General features: G+C 47.6%; 1 protein-coding gene across 26 annotated transcripts in view; it reads left to right on the top strand.

Moving 5' to 3' along the window:
- Window positions 1-19,514, top strand: part of ARHGEF9 (Cdc42 guanine nucleotide exchange factor 9) — a 184,793-nt gene that overhangs the window by 151,622 nt on the left and 13,657 nt on the right. For all 26 annotated transcript variants that reach the window (XR_014571914.1, XM_083797095.1, XM_083797091.1 and 23 more), the window contains 3 exons: window positions 2,678-2,809; window positions 17,230-17,473; window positions 18,182-18,250. Coding sequence is in view for 25 of the 26 variants with exons in the window: in XM_083797095.1 (XP_083653221.1) it covers window positions 2,678-2,809; window positions 17,230-17,473; window positions 18,182-18,250 (445 nt within the window). In the remaining variant the exon portion in view is untranslated. The remainder of the gene's footprint in view (window positions 1-2,677; window positions 2,810-17,229; window positions 17,474-18,181; window positions 18,251-19,514) is intronic.

The following is a 19,514-nucleotide window of genomic DNA, read 5'->3' as shown; positions in this document are numbered from 1 at the left end:
ATTTCTTCCCATTCTTGTTATTTACTGGTCCTTTAAATCAAGACTCAGTGCCCTTAATTATGTAATATATTATAGTTGGCTTCAGCGTAATATTACGTTATTGAATCCAAGAATGACACGAAACGTGCTGTTTTCAAAGTGAGGACAGCCTGATGAGAAATCCTCCTGGGAAAAAATCACAACAGGGACTGAAACAGATCCATCTTTTCTTTTCTTCCTTTTTTTTTTTTTTTTTCCTTTTCCCCAGCAACAGAAGGTATCAAAAAAATGAGCCTGATGAAAAGGACAACATTTCTCTTGCTTTCCTTTTTCTGATCTTTCCGTAGCCCAGAGTGCTAATCAGCCTGTCAATCTCTAATTAAAGAACAGCAGTGTCAGGCAGAAGAGAGCCCTGCTCGCTGAATGCTAACTAGGAAAGGGGATTTTGTGCCCAGCAGTAGCAGCCAGGGGCTGTGCTAGAGGTGGGCTCGGGCACAGGGGTGGTCTGAGCCGCGACAGCCCCAGCCCAGGTGTTGCTCTTGGGATGAAGCAGCGGGACAGCCTGAAAAGGAACGCCTCCCTCCTTGCCCGCCGCTCTGCCCGGACCCTGTAAGCCCCTGGTAGGGATGCCCCGCCAGCAGAAGACACTTGGTGCTGTTCAAAGAGCACTGGAAACCATCTATTCTAGCCTATGGACTGTATACAAAAATGGTTTTCACACATACAAAATGCAATACAAATCCTATCGTTTCAGATCTGATTTTTTTTGTTTAAATTGCTTGCAGGGACGACACGGTTTGGATTCAGCTAATCAAGTAGAAGTGTTTACAGAGTCCTCTGTGTATCCTCAGGCTTGAGATGCTACCACAGGAGTAAAAGACAAAGCTGGTTTTCTATTTTTAGCAGACAGCCTCTTCTAGGCTTGCCCCCTCTCATAAAAGCTCCTGTCCGTAGGCTTGTATTAATCTTCTTCATGTAAGCTCATGTTTAGTCAGAAAAGCCCCCAATTTCTGGAGCCCGTGTATTTCCTTCAGAGGCTTCTTTTTCATGGGCTTGCCTAGGCCCGAGGTTTCTCAGCAGCTCTCGGTCCCTGGTTTTTGGCCAGGAGGTACCCACTGAGATTAGGCCCTGCCACCACTCTGTGAGACCTCGTAAGGCCCATCCCTTCTGGGAATGACCCCCTGTGTGCCTGGGAAGTTATCTCTAATTAGGCCTTCGGATACTGCAGCCACAGAAAGGAGATAGAGAGGCAGATAAACACCTCGCTAAGGCAATTTGGAAGTCTGCTGCAGCGTGATGATGCAGCGACTTAATGAAGTTGCTGTTGTCACAGGGCCCAGGGACTCAGACAGTTGCTTCCAATCAATGCTGAGAGGTTAATTACACATTTACCTGAACAGCAGTCTGAAATCCTCACCGAGAAATGAGGAGTGGGGTGACTCTTAGTTGCTTTGGCACCTTCAAGTATAAGTGGAACCAGAAAAGCATGTCTATCTAGATGCCCCCCATAGCTAGCTGAACCCTTACAAGCTGTTGGATGAGATTTTGGGATGCTCTCATCCTAGCATTGGCTCTAGTTCGGCATCAAAGCCAGAACTGCACTAGTTTCAGAGCCAAAAAAGAAAAAAGAAAGCGTTTCTTTCATTCTCAAATCCTGCTCCTTACCTTGTAGCTGAAGTCGTCCTATTTCCTTCTGTGGTGTTGCAGAGTGAGAGATGCCCACAGGGCAGGTGGTGGTGAATTCACCCATTTTTAATAAATAGATTTTAATTAACTTTTTAAAAAGTCCAGCTCATCCCAATTAGTGGAGGGTGACTGCATTTGTTCTCTCAGAGAGTGGGAGAGAGAGTGCTCTGTTTCCAAGACCATCTGCTCATGAATCCTTAAAAAAAAAATCGGAGAGGAAAACAAGCGTTAGCCGGAGGCAGAGAAAGGGTGAGGGCATTCTGGCAGCCGGCCGGGGAGGCCTTGCCAGCCGTGGGGCCAGATAGGTTTTGGGAGATGGGGAGCTCTGACAACCCACGGGAGAGGGGACTGTCATTGCCTGAAAGGGTGGGAGGAGAGGCAGCAGTCTGGAGGGGTGAATTTTGGCAGCCCCGCCGGTGAGGGAATTGATATCCCACTGCAGATGATTTTGGTAGCTGGCCTGGTACCTCCAGGGGGGACTTGCACTGGGATCCTTTTCTACAGGGAGAGGGGGTGACGGGGAATTTGCTGCCCTAAGCACGAAGTGGGCAGGAGGCAGGGGTTGGAGGGAGCTCAGAGCGAGGGGGCTGCAGTAGCCTGGTGAGAGCGGGGTGCTCTGCCGGGGCAGACCCAGGGGCTGCGGGGACAGACAGGAGGCCTCGTGCCCGAGGGAGCCCCGCAGAGCTGCGGGATGGGCACCTGCAGCAAGAGCTGGGGGTGGCAGAGCAGGGGGATCGGGGACGGTGTCCTGCAGCAGCGGTTGTGCTGTCCCATTGCTCGTTGCAGGGTGAACCATAATGGCCGTGCTTTGAATGTCCACACTTAAGTGATTTCCTTTCGTTCAGAATGATCCCCCATCCCCAGTCTCTGGTCGGAAGTCAGACAGGGCAGCTTTGAGAGATACAAAAGGGCCAAAATCTTATTTAATTATTGCCCCTCCCTGTTCTGCAAAGCAAAGCATGCCATGGCTGGGAGCAGTGGCTCACGTGGCCTCATTCTCTGTGCCCTCCAGGGAGATGATATCTTGGACCGCAGCTCAGAGTTGATCTACACAGGAGAGATGTCCTGGATTTACCAGCCTTATGGACGGAACCAGCAGCGTGTTTTCTTTCTCTTTGATCACCAGATGGTTCTCTGCAAGAAGGTAAGGACATCCAGGGAGAAAGCAGCACTGCTAAGGGCATGCTGGGGACAGGCTTTCCATTCCAAAGTGGTTTTTAGGGCAAGGTGGCTGTTTGCTACGTGTGCAGAGGACATGGATAGCGCCACATGCTAGAAATACTGAGTTACAGGATGGTGAGTATAATATGATAGAGGGTTTTTTATGCTAGTAGCAAATCCAGCTTCCACTTGTTCTTTTCATGCCTTTTTCTCATGTGCCCCTCGTTTTGGCTCGTTGCCTCACTTCTACTTTTGGGTTTTGGCTGCAACATATGATCCGAGATTAGATAGCCCTAGAATTTCTGTATGAACTATAAAGCCTGGCGCTTGGGCAGACAACTCAATTACTGCACCAAAGTGATGACTGTTGCCTCTTGAAGAAATACCAGGCAGCAGTCTGGTCTGTAACAGGGTGTATGTGCTGTCACTCAGTGAAATGGATTTTAAACCTCATCTTCATGTAGTTGCTGTGTTTTAGGGGACATCTCTGCCATGAAACCCACCACGAAGGCAGAGGAAGGTAGTGAAGGAACAATGCGTTGCAGTATTGATAGCAGATGGACTGTGTTTTGGAGCGACTGTGTTAGGCAGCAGCAGCAGAGCTGTATTGCCATAGTCCCGGTAAGGTGATCCCAGCTTATTATCATCACAGCTGTTCAAAGCAAAGCGACAGAGATCGTAAGTCCTGGGCGCCTGCATCTGCTGGCAGACCGGGACTCACTGACGTTCGCACCACAGCTACACCAACACCTGCACAGGGGGAGTCCCCTGGACCTGCTTCAAGCGGGAGTGAGGGCGAGCCGCAGCTGCCTGCGGTCGAGCACACCGGGGCTGTGCTCCTGTCATGCTGGGTACGCCGAGGAGAGGCTGAGCGAGACCCGCGCCACGTGGCAGCCCTCCGAGGAGTGCCCTGTGCCGCAGGGAGCCGCGGGGGTGGGGGCGTGGGTGGCTCCTGACTCACCGCGGCATCACTGCCCGCTGCCGCGCCGGGGCCTGTGCAGTTCAGTGGGTGGCACTTGCTTCTCCTGAGTCATGGCTGACTGAAATTTTGCCTTCTGGAACGCGTGTACTTCCCCCCCTCCCCCCCAACCCTCCCCGTTGTGCTTTTCACATCTTTCCCATTTCTGTTAAAAACAAAACAAAAAAACAAGCAACAATAACAACATCAGATGTTCGAAGAACTGTCAAAATGAGTGGAAATGTACAGCTGGGTTTAATTTTTTTTTAATCTTGACCTCCTAAACTTTGATTGTGATCCTGAATTTCCGATTCATATGGCAGCATCCAGTTTGGCTTGTGCTGGGTCTGATCCAGAGAGGTATCAAGCATCGCCCCCAGCCCCAATTCACCGCAGGCTGCTGGGGCTCGAGAGGTTGGATCAGTATGCAGACAGTGCTGGTGTGTCCTCTTCCCTTATGCATTCAGAAGGCATTTTGTGTTGTACGAGTGGCAATGTCACACAAGAGATGCCTTCGCAGGAAAGCACCCTGCAGATTTTTGCCATCTCAGAGACAGCGTGGTGGTTCTGGGTCTTCCTGGCAGCGACCGGCCCCGTGGCAAGGTCGGGTGGGCTCTGCTGCCATTACTGAGGTCCTGGGGGACACGGGGCTTCAGGGTGATGGGGCAGAGGGGGGTCGCTCATCCAGTGAGCCCACGAGCACAGGGACCACGCCAAGTTGTATTGTCTCCTTCTGCATCTGCCTTTCCAGCACCGAACTGCAGTTTTTGTATTTCAGAGTGATGGGGTAGGAGGGGAGAGGGGGTTACGGCTGGACTTTCCCATCTTGATAGTGTTCTCCTTAAAGTTGTTAAGAAACATTTTTCAAGGACAGAATTCAGAGGAGTGTCAGCTCATGTTTTGAGGTCATGTATCCTATATAAAGTAAATCGGACTGATTTGTAGCCTGTGTTGGTTTGACCAAGTCAGGCTCTGCTGTTGCAGACCACAGCAGGCACCCAAACCTCCCCATTAGTGCCAGTGCCAGATCCTGCAGCTTTCTTAGGGAAGCAGCATTTATATCAAGGTGCAGGAAGCCAGGGGTCAGCCTCCTTTACCCTGGGCTTTAAAATTATCCTCTGAGGAGATGAAATAGGACCCACAGACTACCAAGAGATGGGAGATGGCAGGTCTGCAGGGGTGCTGGTGCTTCATCTGGCCGGGGTGGGCAGAGCACCACATCGCGGGGTCAGCTGCAGCACAGCCTGGTGCCAGTCATGGGAATCGAAGTGCTGGAGAGCGGCACGTGGCTTGCGAGATGCTTTCGTGTCCCACTTGCACAAACCCTCGGGGAAAAGAAGTTGCTGGAGTCCAGAAGGGCAAGGCAAAATGCCTAAGTTTCAGATTTCCAGAAGGTCTCAGAGTCCAGACTGGTGCAGGGCTGCCAGCTCCTCTGCCTTGTGTGCAGGGAGAATTAAATCTTTCAGAGGCTTCCAAAGCAGCGGACTAAACAGGACTCCTGGTCTTCCAGAGACGGGCAGTGAGAAAATTCACAAACAACCTGACCTATATTTTTTGTGAGGTTTGCGTGGTTATTGAGTCTGATCAAAACTTTCAGCTTTGGTACCAATTATCCTGGCACATCTCGGTGAATCTTCCTCTTCAGTAAGTCTTCTGCATATGTGGCTTTTCTTCAGATACAGATATTGTATCTTCAGATACAATAAATTAGTAGGCGTGACACATCTTTAATTGTGACACGGTCTATTTTAGAAAACATTTTTTAATTATAATGGTTGAATTTTACCTGTTTATTGGTAAGAGAGATTTTTAATATAAATAAGGAACTAAAACCAATTTCCTATTCAAATATATCACAGTTGCGTTAGCTTGATGAAAGCGTGCTAGATATCCTGGGAGGCTTGAGGAAGACTACAGTATATTTCAGGCAAGGTCTCCCACTCCTCCTGATCTTCTTAGCAGTTGCCTGCACATCTTCCTCACCTTTAATACCTGTTGTCTCACTGGTAAAACGTTGCAGCTGCCACAGCTCAGTGCTCTCAGATCCCCTAGTTAATGCATATGGATTCGTTGGCTTGGCAGATGCTGCTCCATGAGTTTCTGATGGAACAGATACAGCCTGACTCCATAAGCTTTGTGACAGTTTTGGATGTTCGTGTTCTCTATTGTTTGCTTGGAACTCAATTGTCTACAAAACTTGTCACGCGCTGGGCTCACAGCACTCACCAGTGCATGCAGTGGGTGATGAAATAATTTCGATGTGGCAAATACTGGCTGGAATCAGCTTCACCCCTCTGGGCTGAGGCGAGGTGTTAGTGGCATTCGCTGATAGCAGCAGGTGCACGTCAGGTCCAGGACGGTGGTATATGAATTCCTGCAGCATCCAGAAAAGAACCGGTGAAAGCCAGTTCTTTCTCTGCAAAAATTTCATCAGCTTTCTGCTTCCAGCCAACCAACGCGCGGGATATCCCAGTCCCTAGAGAGCACGCTGCTCCTTGCATGCCCATGACCCTTGTGTGTGCCTGTATGACAAGCTGCTGATCCTCTGGGCACGCTGTAGTGCTGCTGAACCCAGACAGAGTACCAAAAATACATCTTTAGCCCAAGTAACAACTTTCTTTCATTTGTAGCCATTATTTAATAATTATTTATTTTGCTGCTCGCAAAGCAACACGTCCCCTCCCTATGTAAGTTTGAGTTTCCTTCCTAGCAGCCCTGCTGTCAGCTGGGGAGTGCTGAGGACTGCTTCGTTTCAGCTGCTGTGTCCTGTGTTGCTCTAAAGACAAGGCAGAGCCCACAGTCTCAAAAACCATCTTTCTTTTCACCATTCATGTGTTGGATCGTTTTTTTTCCACCGGCCATACGTGCAGGTGGCCTAGGAGGGTGTCAGCAGGCTATCATGTGCTACCAAGAATTACCATTCTTCTTCCTCCTGATCCATCCAGTGTCGCCTAAGGAATTTGGGAATTTAAGGAATTTAAGGTCTATTGGCCACGTCAGTATTTCCAGTATCCACCTACCTGCTTTGAGCAGCAGTCAATGTATTTCCAGATAAACTCTCTGCTTTGAATTCTGCTTTGAATACGACCTACTTTCTGAAAGCTTTGCAATCCCTTTCTTTCTGTTGATGTCTGAAAATCTTTCAAGGTTGTGGGGTTTTTTTCTGGACGTCTGGCCAAGGCGTTTCTGTGAGGGAGCCGACTCTCAGCGTGATTCTTCCCAAGATCTTCGCACAGTTGCTCCCCTGCTCGATACTCCTGCAGAGGATGATCAGTAATGCCAGGCAGGAGCTCGCTGATCAATATTCGCTGCATTTATTGGTTGTTCCCAAACAGTTCAGGCAAGGTTTCAGCATCTACCTCACCTTTCGAAATCACAGGCGTCCGCAGCTCTCTGCAGGTTGCTCTCTGCCAGCATGAGCTGCTCTGCCCCAGAGCGAGAAGTCCCAAACGCATTTCCGTGACCATCGTGGGTAACTGAGGGGCCTTCAGCCACAAACCTCATTTGTGGAAATGAGTAATTACAAATGGCTGCATATAAATATGCCTGGCAGATGTTATGTCCGCCAGTATGGGTGTATTTAAGTCTTTCTTCCAAGCAGGAAACTTGCACTAAGATTTACAGGGCCTGCATGAATAAGAGCAGCAGCAGCAGGTGGAGGAGCTGCTATTGTGGCAGCCAGCTCTCAGTTTTGGCAACCATCTTGCAAAGCAACTCGTGTGGGAAGGTCTTCACAAAGAAAATTGATTTCTGAGCTTTACAGATAAATGTATTTGGCTCGGATTTTCCCATCAGAGACAGCACCAGTCACTTCCTAATATCACCATTAAATTAATTTCTGGTCCTAGGAAGTGAGAATTTTAGTCAGATGCAATTACTGTGTCAAGCATTCAGCAGCCTGCCTGCTGAACTGCCGGGGGGTGCGGGCAGGCACTGCAGCGCGTTCCCAGAAGCTGTGGCAAACGGGGTGCACCGAGTCAGCTTGCCTAACAGTTTACGATTAAGAGCCACTGGGAGAATGATTTGGATTTTCTTTGCAAAGCTGGGTAACTTGTGGTTATTGGATTAACGTCAAGCTCTCCTAATGCATTTTCTGTCTGTGTTTCCTGAACCAGAGGTTGGGAGTTGGGAGGACAAAGTGGTGCTGCCTTCAGAAGAGGGTGTAGGTCAGTTACCCTAACCCAAGAACGCCTTTTGGAAAGGAAGAAGGGAATAAACTGTGTAGGAAGCAAGCACTGGCCTCAGTTTGACTTACCATATGTCTATAATCAGGAAAGAAGAATACATATTCCAGTGTGCTAACTGTAATTACCAAGAAATGAAGTCAATCCTTGATGATGTTAGCATTAAAAGATGTTGCCTTAAAGGCACAGGGTCTACTTTTCTTCTCAACCTGAAGCTGAGAGGTTTTGACACGGAGATGCTTCAAATTTGCAAATCATAGTACTTAACATCCCGGACTGTGACACGCCGTATTAATTATGATCATAGCTTGTTACGCTGGGGGATGCTCGAGGTGCTTACCATATAACAGATGAACATCTTTTTTTCTGTTCTGGGTAATAGGTTGGGTTTCCCCGGTGGGCTCAAGAGTACTGTGGCATTAGGCTGGAAATGACAGCATGAAGGAGGAAGGGTTAACAGCGTCTCTGCACCAAATGGTGCTTTTCTTCCACCCGTGGTAGAACAAGGCCTTGGTGGGGCTCTGTGTTTCATGTTTGCTGCAGCACCAAAAGAGCAGTGGCTGAACGAAACACACTTAGGTTTCATTTGCACTTTTTATGTGTCTCTTGCAATCAAGATGCAATGTAACCTCCAGCTCGTGCTTTATTGCTATTGCTGTCTTCCCTTGAGCTCTTGGAGCGAAGCAGGTTGGATGAGAAGCAAAATGAGACCAGTTTAATAGCAATAACCAGACAGCCAGACAGAAATAGCTGTGCTATAGGAGATAGAGTAAATAAGATAATCCTGTCAAACTCCATTGCAGGTCAAGTTTCCGAATAGGAAGATAAAAGAGACATTTCTGAGCCCTTTTAGTGTAAGAAGGTCTAGTTCCCATATTGCTTCTGCTAAAAAACACTGAGGTAATCTCTGCACCAAAATGCTGGCCCTACTTTTATGGCAGGCTAAATAGGTCTCACAGGGCTGGTTGCAAATCTTGTTTGCAAACACGGCGCGGCACCGGGACAATTCTTAGTACTTCAAGTGCTTTTTTCACCCACACGGAACACTGTTTGACTTTGGAGGCACCTCGCACCCTTGCTTTTTTTCCTCCCAGTAACGCAAACCTCCATAAAACACCCCATTTTGGGTTGGGGCAGGCCGTGTTTCGCTGTTTTCAAACAGCAGCTCGCAGAGGCGCAGCGGTGTGACGTGCTTGCAGGTGAAGCACTTTGCAAGTTGAGTTAATGAGATAGCATGAGATGAGCATGGAGACGACCAAAAAACCATGCAGGGCTGAGGATGGTCTAGTCACAGCCCCAAAGAATAGGATCAAGCTTTTCCTTAAAAAAACGGTGTTTCCAGAGCCCCCCGGAAGCAGCAGGGTCAGCAAGACTCAGGAAAGCTCCAGCTTGGAGGTAGGGGAGGGCTCGAGGTTGTTAGTTGCTAATTTAGTGGTAAAATCCAGAAAGGGATGAATTCAGCAAGTCATTCACAGTCAGTGTTTTGTGTTCTGGATGGGGAACAGATTTAGCCTACTCATCTAACTACACAGATATGCAAGATGCTGCACAGCATTCTCTGTGCCTCATTTATCGCTCTTGCAGTTGCAGTGGGTGTAAATCTGGCCCACAAGCGAAACCTCAAAAGCTGAAAATGTAACCCTGCTCCCACTGCGTCCTGTCGGCGGCACGACTTCAAGCCCCTGGGAGCAAACCCGAGGGAACGGAAAGGCGGTGACGTGTCTGCGGGAGGGTTTCCCATCCCTTCCTGCTGTTAGTTCTTTGGAAATGCACTCGCCCTCGCCTCGCTGCTTCGTATCCAGTGTGACTTGGCTTTAGGTGGAACAAGGCATCAAAATGCCACTGCTGCCCCACTAAATGCATTGAGCAAAAATAGCATTTCCACATAAACGCTTTCGGCTCCAGTCCTCCCCCACTCAGATCCCACACCGCAGCTTCATGGAGCTGGCGAGGGTGGATCAAGCATCTCTTCCCAGACTCAGGAGACAGACACTGCCGAATAATTTGGCAGCAACCTGCTGACCTCCCCAGCACAGCTGTCCTTGTGCAAGGAAGAGTTACGCAAGCGGGCAGCACAGAGGTTTTGGTTCCCATATTCACCTGGCAGCCCCCGGGGCATCGTGCAGCTGGAGACTGGGCCCATCCGGGGCCATGCTGAGGAGGTGGTGTTGGCAGCCCCCGGTTTCTACAAGCTTTCCCTCATCGTGCTTTCAGATCGCACTGAGCAGCCCCCATTTCCCTGCCCTTAAAGGCTGGCTAAGCTCAAACCATGGTGTCTGACAGGGTGGTTCACGGTCACTAGCAGCCAGCCAGGGGCTTACATTTATTTTCTGATACCAAGATTGTTTAGAAAAACAAACAAACAAACAAACAAAAACACAACAGAGTTCATTGGGTTTTAGGGTCTCGTTTGGGCAAAGAGGCCCAGCTGTGCCGTGCACTCTGCAGAGGTCGGTGAGAACGGTGCAGGACTGTCCCGTCTTAAAAACCATTCCTCAATCAGATAAGTCTAAATGAACAAATGCTAGGGGAAACTGTGTCCTCAGCGTTCATGAAAACCAGGCTGTGCTGCTTTCTTCAAAGGGTTGCTTTAAGGTAAATCAGATTTTAAAAATGTAGGCGCTGAATCTTTTTTTAAAAGCCAAAGAATGCTGAAAGCCCTCATGACTACAGATACCCAAAGACATGGCGAGGTGGCAGCGTGCCATGCTCTCATTGCTCACGGCAGGCCGGGCAGAATGAAGATGGAGAGCAGGCAGGCAGGAAAATCAGGACAAATTTTGGGAGTAAATTGAAAAACCCTGCTCGCTCCCTCTGCTTCTTCCATTCTGCTCAGCAATCGCTGCTCAGGTCAGTGAGAAATCACCTGAGTGGCGGCTCAGACCCACAGCGTAGTTCAAAAGACAGCTCAGCCTTTCCCAGACTGTGGGCTGGTGTTTGGGTGTCATTTTTATAGACCCTGATTTAGTCTTTTCCCAATCTCAGCATCAACTCTTCACTATTTATCGACTCAAATCAATAAATCAAATTTAACTGCTCACCAATTTGTAGAGTTTCCAGCTTGGCAGGGTCCCTATTTTCAGCCTCATCCCTGAATCCCTGTTCTCCCGAAGAGCCCACCGCCTTCCAGGCACTGCTGCTTCTGAGCATGCTGCTGCCTTGCTGCCTCGTCTGCGCAGTGTTTCAGTTACGGGTTGTTTAGGGCAAACCCCGGCTTTTCTTTATCTGTGCATGCACAGCGTGATGCTCGTGGCTTTCCAGCCCTGAGGGCCGTTGCTTCAGCAGCAGCTCCTTGCTCCAGGCCATGTTCTGGGGTAAGGAGTAGTGAGGGAAGAAGCCCCTTGTGCAGTCACCCAGAGCAAAGTGTCTCGGAAAGCATCTACTGAGATGGCCTTCCATAAAGCTGGGGTGGGGATGGGGTGGCGGTCCCCAGCAGGAGAGCCACCCTGTGGCCTCCCCGCAGCTCTCAGGCTGCGCTCTGCCTGGCAGGGGGGGTGGTCCAGGGAACTCCAGAGCACGGTGTCTGCTGCCCCCGGGCTCTATCTGCCACCCGCAGAGCCCCCTCGCCGCCTGCCCCTGCTCTGCCAGCTCTGGGTCATGCAGCGTGTATCGCCGAGCTATTCTTGCAGGGCTCCGAGCTGTTGAAGAACCGCCATCAAAGGCTTTCAGTGTGCCTTTCACAGATTACTTATTTCCAGCTCCCAGTTGCCCTGTAAAATAAGAAAATACCATTATCCCATTATAGAGATGGGGAGAGGCTAGGGGAGGAATTGCATTTCCCTGCAGTCCTCAGGACCTGCACTCAAAAGACCTGCCTGCACCCATGGACTCAGTGCATCCTTCCGCCCAAAGCCCTTTTGCAGCTGCTTTGCCATTGGGATGTGCAGGATTTTGGTAGCCGGGAGGACCAACAACCTGCAAGTGTGATGAGAAACTTGTAACAGATTATTTTGTGGCTGGTGTTTTTTTATATTGTCAGTTTATAAGGGGATCTAATGACTCATGGCTGCAAATGGCTCTTCCCCTGCTTGCGTTTTACAGATGATTTGTTTTATGCATGAGAAGTAGAGTGTGACCTAGCATAGAGTAAACCATGGCTCTTGGAAAAAAAAAGTGCCATCCTCAAATTATAACACTAGCTTAAGACCTCACAGCCCCTCCCTGCATGCCACCCACAAAGCAGTATATAGGAGGAGTTTCTGAAATGCATGAAAATGGCTGCACACAAAGGTAACAGGAGCAAACTGCCTGGTACATGCCCGGGGCCAGCTCCTCCTAGGAGGCTGCCTGGGAAGAGGACAGGGATGCATTATGTTCCCCGACACCGACGAGCAACCTGCGTGGTCCTGCACTGCAAGAAGCATTTGAATTGCTGAGAGCCTGCCCACGGCAGCAAATCCCAAAAGCACAACCCCTCTGTGCCCCCAGCTCCCGACAGATCCCACCAGGTCCCGCACCCCACCGGTGGGACCGTGGGTGCAGGCAGTGCCCAGGACCTGCACAGACAGGAGCTCGCTCCTTTCTGAGCCCTCCTCATGAGCTCTTCCCAGGCAGAGCTCACCCCAAACCTTGCCCTGAGTGTTTGCGGAACAGGCGGCATGCCCTTTTCCGCACAGGACACCAGCCTTGTGCAAGCAGAAGCAGGCGTCCGATGCGAGCAGGTTCCCTGGTGCGCAGCCGTGCCCTGTGATGGAGGGAGAAATCTCTTCCTCATATGCTGCGTAATCTCTTAAATAGCTTTTAATTCTGAAGCCATCTCGCACTAGCAATTGACTGCGCAGGCAGATTGTCCTCCTCATGATTAACATCCTATTTCCTCTATTCCTATTCCCAGTGGCACGGGGGGGGGCGGGGGGGCTGGGTGGCTGCCGGAGGGCACAGCACCCCCCAGCACCAACAGGCAGCGCCTGCCTGCGGGGCTGCGGCCCCCGGTACCCGCGGCAGGAAAACCGTGATGGATTGAAGCTGGGGAGCAGGGGGAGAAAGCCATGCTAGGGCGAGTAGTAAGAGTTATTGAGCAATCTGATTTACGGGTGCAATCCTTTATATAGATGTCTAGATCCGGTGTGATAATTTGGGGGTAGGTGCATAATTCATCGTGGAAGCCACGGTGCAACTCCACATCTTCAGCTTTTCCAATTAAGGGCCAGCCTCGGCTTCCTCGTGGCAGTCACAAATTAGATTTTTTTTTTCTTTCAAGCCTGGCTAGAGAAAGTCGCCTCCCCTCTTCTGAGAGGGGGCAGTGAAATGGGAGCTTTAAGTCAGGGAGCAGGAGAAAAGGGCCCAGGCAGGTCCCACAGGCAGGAACCCCCCGAGCACAGCCGCTACCCCAGGCACAGGCACGTCAGCTGCAGACCTCTGAGAAAGCAAATGCAGAGAGCAGAATCGTCGTAGGTTTATGTAACGTGTCAAAACTTTGTTTTGTGCTTCCATCAAATATATTTTTTTTGGCTTCATCTTTTCCTTGTGAATTCTTGGTACATATTATGTGAACAGACTGCAGAGCATTTTATTCAGAAGAGCTTAATTAACCTCTCAGCTAGAGAAAGAAAAAGAAATCACAGAAGCTGTAGGGTAAAAAAAGATCATATTCAGACAAATAAGTGCAAATGACCTAAATGCATCAATTTTCTTAAGAGCCATGCAATGCAATCTGGATGCAGTCTGCAGAGACTGCAGGTTTATGTCACTGCTCCTCGTGTTTGCTGTCCCAGCCTGCGCCCTGGGGCTTCTCTCATACTGCCCCTGACGTCCATGATAATCCTACCTGCTCTCATCCCTTTTTGTCTCCATCTGTTGCTTTTCTCTTAGACATCATCAAAACGTAGAGCTGGGAAGGACCCCAGGAGATTAGCTATTCCCTTGCAGGATTAAGTATACTCAGATCTTCTCTGATGGATGTTTGTCTAACCTTATTTCTGAAAATCTCCAGGGAGTGCTGTCCCAAGGCTTCCCTATTTTGTCTGTTCTCCTGCATATCAACTCTTACAGCTAGAAAGATTTTTTTCCAAGTATTTAATCCTCTTCTCCCTTGCGGTAAATTAAGCCAAGCCACAATCAAAATGGAGAATAATTGATCACCAGCCTTCTTCGAAGAAGCTTTCCCATTTTGGAATACCAATAGCTTGTTCCTTTTGATTTATGTCCTTTCTAGATTAAACAGCTCCATCTTTTTTGGCCTTTCCCCACCAATCAGGTTTTCAGAGCCTTTTTTTCCCCACATTTTCTTGCACTTAATTAAACATTTTTTTTGTATGACATCCAAAACTGGACAGTTTAACCAGCTAGTCTTCATGCTGGCTAAACTATAGCTAGATAATACTGTACTAATATAGCCAGCATATAAACAAACCTAAATCCTAGAGTTTAATAATTTCTTCCAGATTCTCTTCTATGGTCTCCCTGGGATAATCACGAGTGATAGCAGCACGCTGTCCCTGCTGCAGGGGACATCATCTAGTTACAGTTATTAATCTGCTATATGGACTGAACTTTCTCAAACCCGGGTGCGTACAAACCATGCACTGCTGTGTGGAAAATAAAAGGGTCCCTTGAAAACTTGGGTACCGGTGCTGGAGTTCACGGCCGATGGGTGGGGAATGGTCTTTCCATTATGGAAGCAAGAAAGAAATGCACCACTGGCACAGGGCAGCGGTCCTCACTCAGATAATGTCCCTCACAGACCAGCTCTGAGCGCTTCTGATTTTCTGGGCACCTTTGAAGGGTTTCATCTGCCTCTATTGTGGAGCCTTTCTCTCCTCTGGTCCTCCCCTCCAGGGCCCTTTCTCCAGCAGCAGATTCCTGCCAAACTGGAGGCTGGGTGCTCTGGGGAGGGTGACGGGAAAGAGGCTGATGCATTTCTTCTCCATTTGTTATTGAAAAGTCTCTTCTCAAAATGAAAGTGAAAGTGGCAGGCGGGAGCTTTGCACTTGCTGTCGTTCCCAGATTCCCCCATGTGCTTATTTAATGCTGAAGGACAAAAACACGCCGTTTCTTCTCTGCGTGGTTTTTGCAAACTGTAGATAGCTGAGCTCGTTCATCCTGCTAGTGCATTTTCACCAACAATAATATTCCGTGGGGCCATTTTACTTCCAAAAGCACTCGTATGATTCCATTATCTCCTTATTGCTCCTTCAGTAACTCCTAGGCAACACCGTTAACTTCACATCCAATACGCAGCAACACCTGCAAAACCCAGGAGCTTCTGAGCTGCAGGAGCCCCACAGACGGCAGCGGCTGTTCCAGCTGCAGCCTTGGAAGGGAAATAAATGCATGGAGCGGCTCAGCTGAACGTGCCCACACCAGAGGCATTGTCCTCTGGAAGCCTAACAGCAGCATAAGTCTGTTTAAACATTCACTTAGCATTAGCTAGTAAAAATAGCTCATAATGTTTTCTAACCCAAAATTGAAGAGGTAAGAGGGAAAACAATGCGTTTAGTATGTGCAAGGAAAAAGCTAGTGCACAGAGTATTGTATTTTCAGTACCAGATGAGGAGGATTGTGATTGTTTATTTTTTATAATACCTTTTATGAACAAATTTCTATATAACCATGAATATTGCACAGAAAAGTATGTCTGATCCCACTTCACCTGTCTCACAAGGACAGACTTCTTTGTTCTAGAAGTTTTCAACAGCAGCAAGTTTTCTTCTTCTTGTCTGGGAAGAAGAATATTTGTTGGTATAACTGATTTAAAGAGCACACCTCTTATCAGCCAGGGGGAGCGGGGGGAGGGCAGGGAGGGCAGAGGGAAAGACACAATTTTCCAAATGTAGAAAAGTTTTTCCTGTTCATAGTCAGCCTGAAGTATCCTTTTCTTATGTTTTGGACAGCATCACTACTCAAAGCCTACATACTTGAGGAAGATATTTATACAACATGTTAGTTAATGGATGCTTTTTCCCCCATAGAGCATTTCAGCGGAGGGAGCCAAATTTTAGACTACAAGCTTCTGCACAGTTCATGATAGTTAATACTGTCTGTCAGATCCATGAGCAAATTTCCTAAAAAACTATGACGTATAATTTATTTTTCAAGATAAATGATTCATTTAAAATAATGCCTACTGCTTAACTTAAAAACAAACAAACAAACAAACAAAAAAAACCACCTCGCTACTAAATCTTGAGTAAGTAAATGTTGTACATTGATTTTCTTTCCTTTTAAATGAATCCTTTGGCATAGCGTTTATCTTAGGGCACTCTCAAAAATCAAAATGTATTTAAGTTAATTTAATACACCTAAATGTTATATTTTGAGAATGGATAGAGGAAGACAATCTTAACTGTATGTTTCTAAATTTGTCTTTTTAAATAAGCATGCCTTGTAACTTGAACCACCCTTTGTGGGGCCGCGGTTGCCGAAACACGGCGCTGCTGCACGGTGTGCTGCCGGCAGGGAGAGCAGGTTGCACTGGGCAGGTCAAACAGCCCAAGGAACTGAGGGTGTTCTTACCTGAGTTCTGAAATATTAATAATGAAGATTATTTTTCTTTATCCATCCTGGCATGGAGAATTGAGCAGTCGCTGATAAACAAAGGGGCAGGAATGATCAATCTAGAAAGCAGGTGAAGAAGAGCAGGTCTGGTTGTAAAGGCTATAAACATCAAGGAGGGAATAAGCAAAAATTTAAGTTGGTTAAAACCAGGGCATAATGGGTTAGAGAGAATTTTAAGGGTTCTTTAAGTTGAGAACTGGGCGTGGTTTTCTCACCGATTAATTGTGCAAGAATAGGAGATCAGTTCCAGGCAAATGGCAGAAATGGCAGACCCTGCCACTAAAAATGGGTCTGGACAAGAGAGATCTGCACGACTGGACCTGCACTGCCAAGCATGCACAAGCTGATTTCTCAAGTTTTATCCTTCCACACAGCCCCTTTTGCAGCACAATAATCCCATCAGGCCACCGGCCAGTGTTTTCTGTTTTCCTGTCATATGGAGCAGGAGTAACACCCTAAGCTCAATAAGAAGAGACTAAACCCATGTGAAATGATGGAAGAGTATTGTCTTCTAAAAGGCATTTTCTCATTCCTACAAGCAATATTTTGCAGCATAAGGATTTGTATTATTTTGCTGTGTTTTGTCTATGATGTCCGCTATTCATTCAGTCAGCAACAAATATATTCACAGCACACAAAGTTGAAGACTCTGACCATGTTTCACCATTGCTTCTTTCTTTTCTTCAGCCCTCCCATGAATTCCCTGCTGAGTCGAGGCTCTGTAAGTACCTTACAATCAGCCCATCTCTCCTTTTCTCTCTGCAGGACCTGATACGAAGAGATATTCTGTATTACAAAGGTCGCATAGACATGGATAAATATGAAGTGGTGGATATAGAAGACGGACGAGATGATGACTTCAATGTAAGCATGAAGAATGCCTTCAAACTTCATAACAAGGAGACTGAGGAAATGCACTTATTCTTTGCCAAGAAACTGGAGGAGAAGTTGCGATGGCTCAGAGCTTTCAGAGAAGAAAGGAAGATGGTTAAAGAAGATGAAAAGATAGGTGAGGAATATGAAATGGATCTGAAAGGAGATTGTTGATAATGCTTAATTTAGACCCAAGCGTTGGAGAAGCCCACCTTTTTTTTTTAATTGTAGCATTACAGTTCAAATGTCCTTGGTTGCTCTCATTGCCATGAAATAGGTCTCTTTCCAGTTCAGTTACTGGTATTTTGGGCCCTCAGTGAGAAAATTCTGCCCATAGCTTCAAGCCTGGACCTCCGTGGGTATTGTGCAAGAAAGAACTCTTTGGCCACCAGACCTCAGAGTCTCCTGGCTGCCTCATTTCTGCTCAAGTTAAGCACATCTTGTGCAGGGCAGGATGGCGGCAAAGTCCACGACTTATCAGCCATGCCCTTCCCTCAGCATCAGCCCATAAATTGACTGTAACCAGCGTCGGTTCAGGCTCAGTTTGTGTTGCTCAGCTGTAAAGCACTGGGCATATTTATGATACTGTATAAATAATAATGGGTCTAATCTTACTTTTCATACAGACCCTGCACAAGTGAGATTATAAGGAGGCCTGTCCTTTCAAGGAAGATTTGCTTTTCACTGAAATACCTTACGGTACACACAGCTCACTGGGTGATGCCTTGCCACCTAGGGAGTTCTGTGTTTGCTAAACAGTGCAGAAAATTTCCCCCCTCCCCAAGAGAAAAGGAGGCTTTGTAAGCAATCTTCTGAATTGTATTTGCCGTGTTCCCTTTTTCAGGCTTTGAAATTTCTGAAAATCAAAAGCGGCAAGCGGCAATGACAGTAAAGAAAGTCAGTAAGCAAAAAGGTAACCGGCAACATGCACTGTGCCTGGTGATGTGAGGGTGGAGCGGGCTGGGCTGAATCCTGCTGGGCTAGGATCCAGTGTCCCCCTTGAATTTCCCTCTCCCATTTCTCTTTTTTTATAAAATACCGTTTGTGCTTTGTTTCCTTTCTTAATGTACCTGTGGGCCAAATTAATCTCTGGTCTAATGCGGTTGAAGCCAGTGGAATTTTGCTAGAGATGAATTTGATCTCATGTCTCCAGTCCCATGTCCAGAAGCTGTCCCTGGGGGCAGAAATCTTTCTCAGTTGTTTATCTCAGGCTGATATGGGAGTGAGTGTGGAGATGTGTAGGTGTTTTGCTAATTCCCAAAGTCTCCCATTAGAAAAGAAAGAAAGATGGCTAAAATATTGGACATGGTAAGGGATCTACCCCTTTCCTGCTTTTGGAAAGGGGATGCTCATGATTCTTGGGGCTGCCTGTAACTTTTAAAGGACAGCACAGAAGCATCAGCTTTAGGAAATAATGCATCATAGTAAAGATGTTATGTATCTTCAATGTCAGGCTCATCTCCCCACCCAGGCCAACTAATAAATGCCATGCTAGATATTAAACAGAGTCTCAACTGCCAAAATGGCCAGCGTTAATTATCTCTGGCAGTAACTCCTGCAGCTACAGGTTTTGAAATAGTCAATGTGGAGGGAAAGTCAGAGAGGTAATTTTTCAAGTTTTCCAAAGCTTCACAAAGTCATAGACATATTGATCAGTTACCAAAGTACCTTGGCACAACTAGGCCTATAAAAGTGTTTAAGAGAACTCATCGTTTCTTGGCTATAGTCAGTCCCAGGTAGATTCTTCCCTATTCTCTGCGGGCATTGGGTTGTTTTTTTTGCAGAAGTTGAAGGAGCTCTTTGCTTTCTGCCTCACCTGTTTGTTGTCTACTGGCTTTGCTGGTACAGTAGTGGTTCGCTAGGCCAGCTGTAAACACCATGGTTTGCTGTGTCTCTCCATTGTCATTAGTCTTCTCCTCTCTACTAACTTCCTTTGTTGTCTGCTGAGATGTTCTCTAAAAACTCTCCTGGCCAGATTTTCTAAGCTCAAAATACGCAAAAACGGGGACAGGTATGTGACACGGTGTACGTGTAGTTCTGGCAGTAGTGGACACTATCACGAGCTCGGTTTTGCAGATCCTTCCCCAACCACGGAAGCAATCACGGAAATTATGGCAACTGGATAATCTGACTTGCATGACGGCCATGGCAAAACCAGTTTTAATTATTACTTGCTG

Source organism: Anser anser (genome assembly GCF_964211835.1).
Source record: "Anser anser genome assembly, chromosome: 13".
NCBI classification, from domain to species: domain Eukaryota; kingdom Metazoa; phylum Chordata; class Aves; order Anseriformes; family Anatidae; genus Anser; species Anser anser.
The sequence above is the reverse complement of the archived record's forward strand: the minus strand, read 5'-3'. Positions and strand labels throughout refer to the sequence as shown.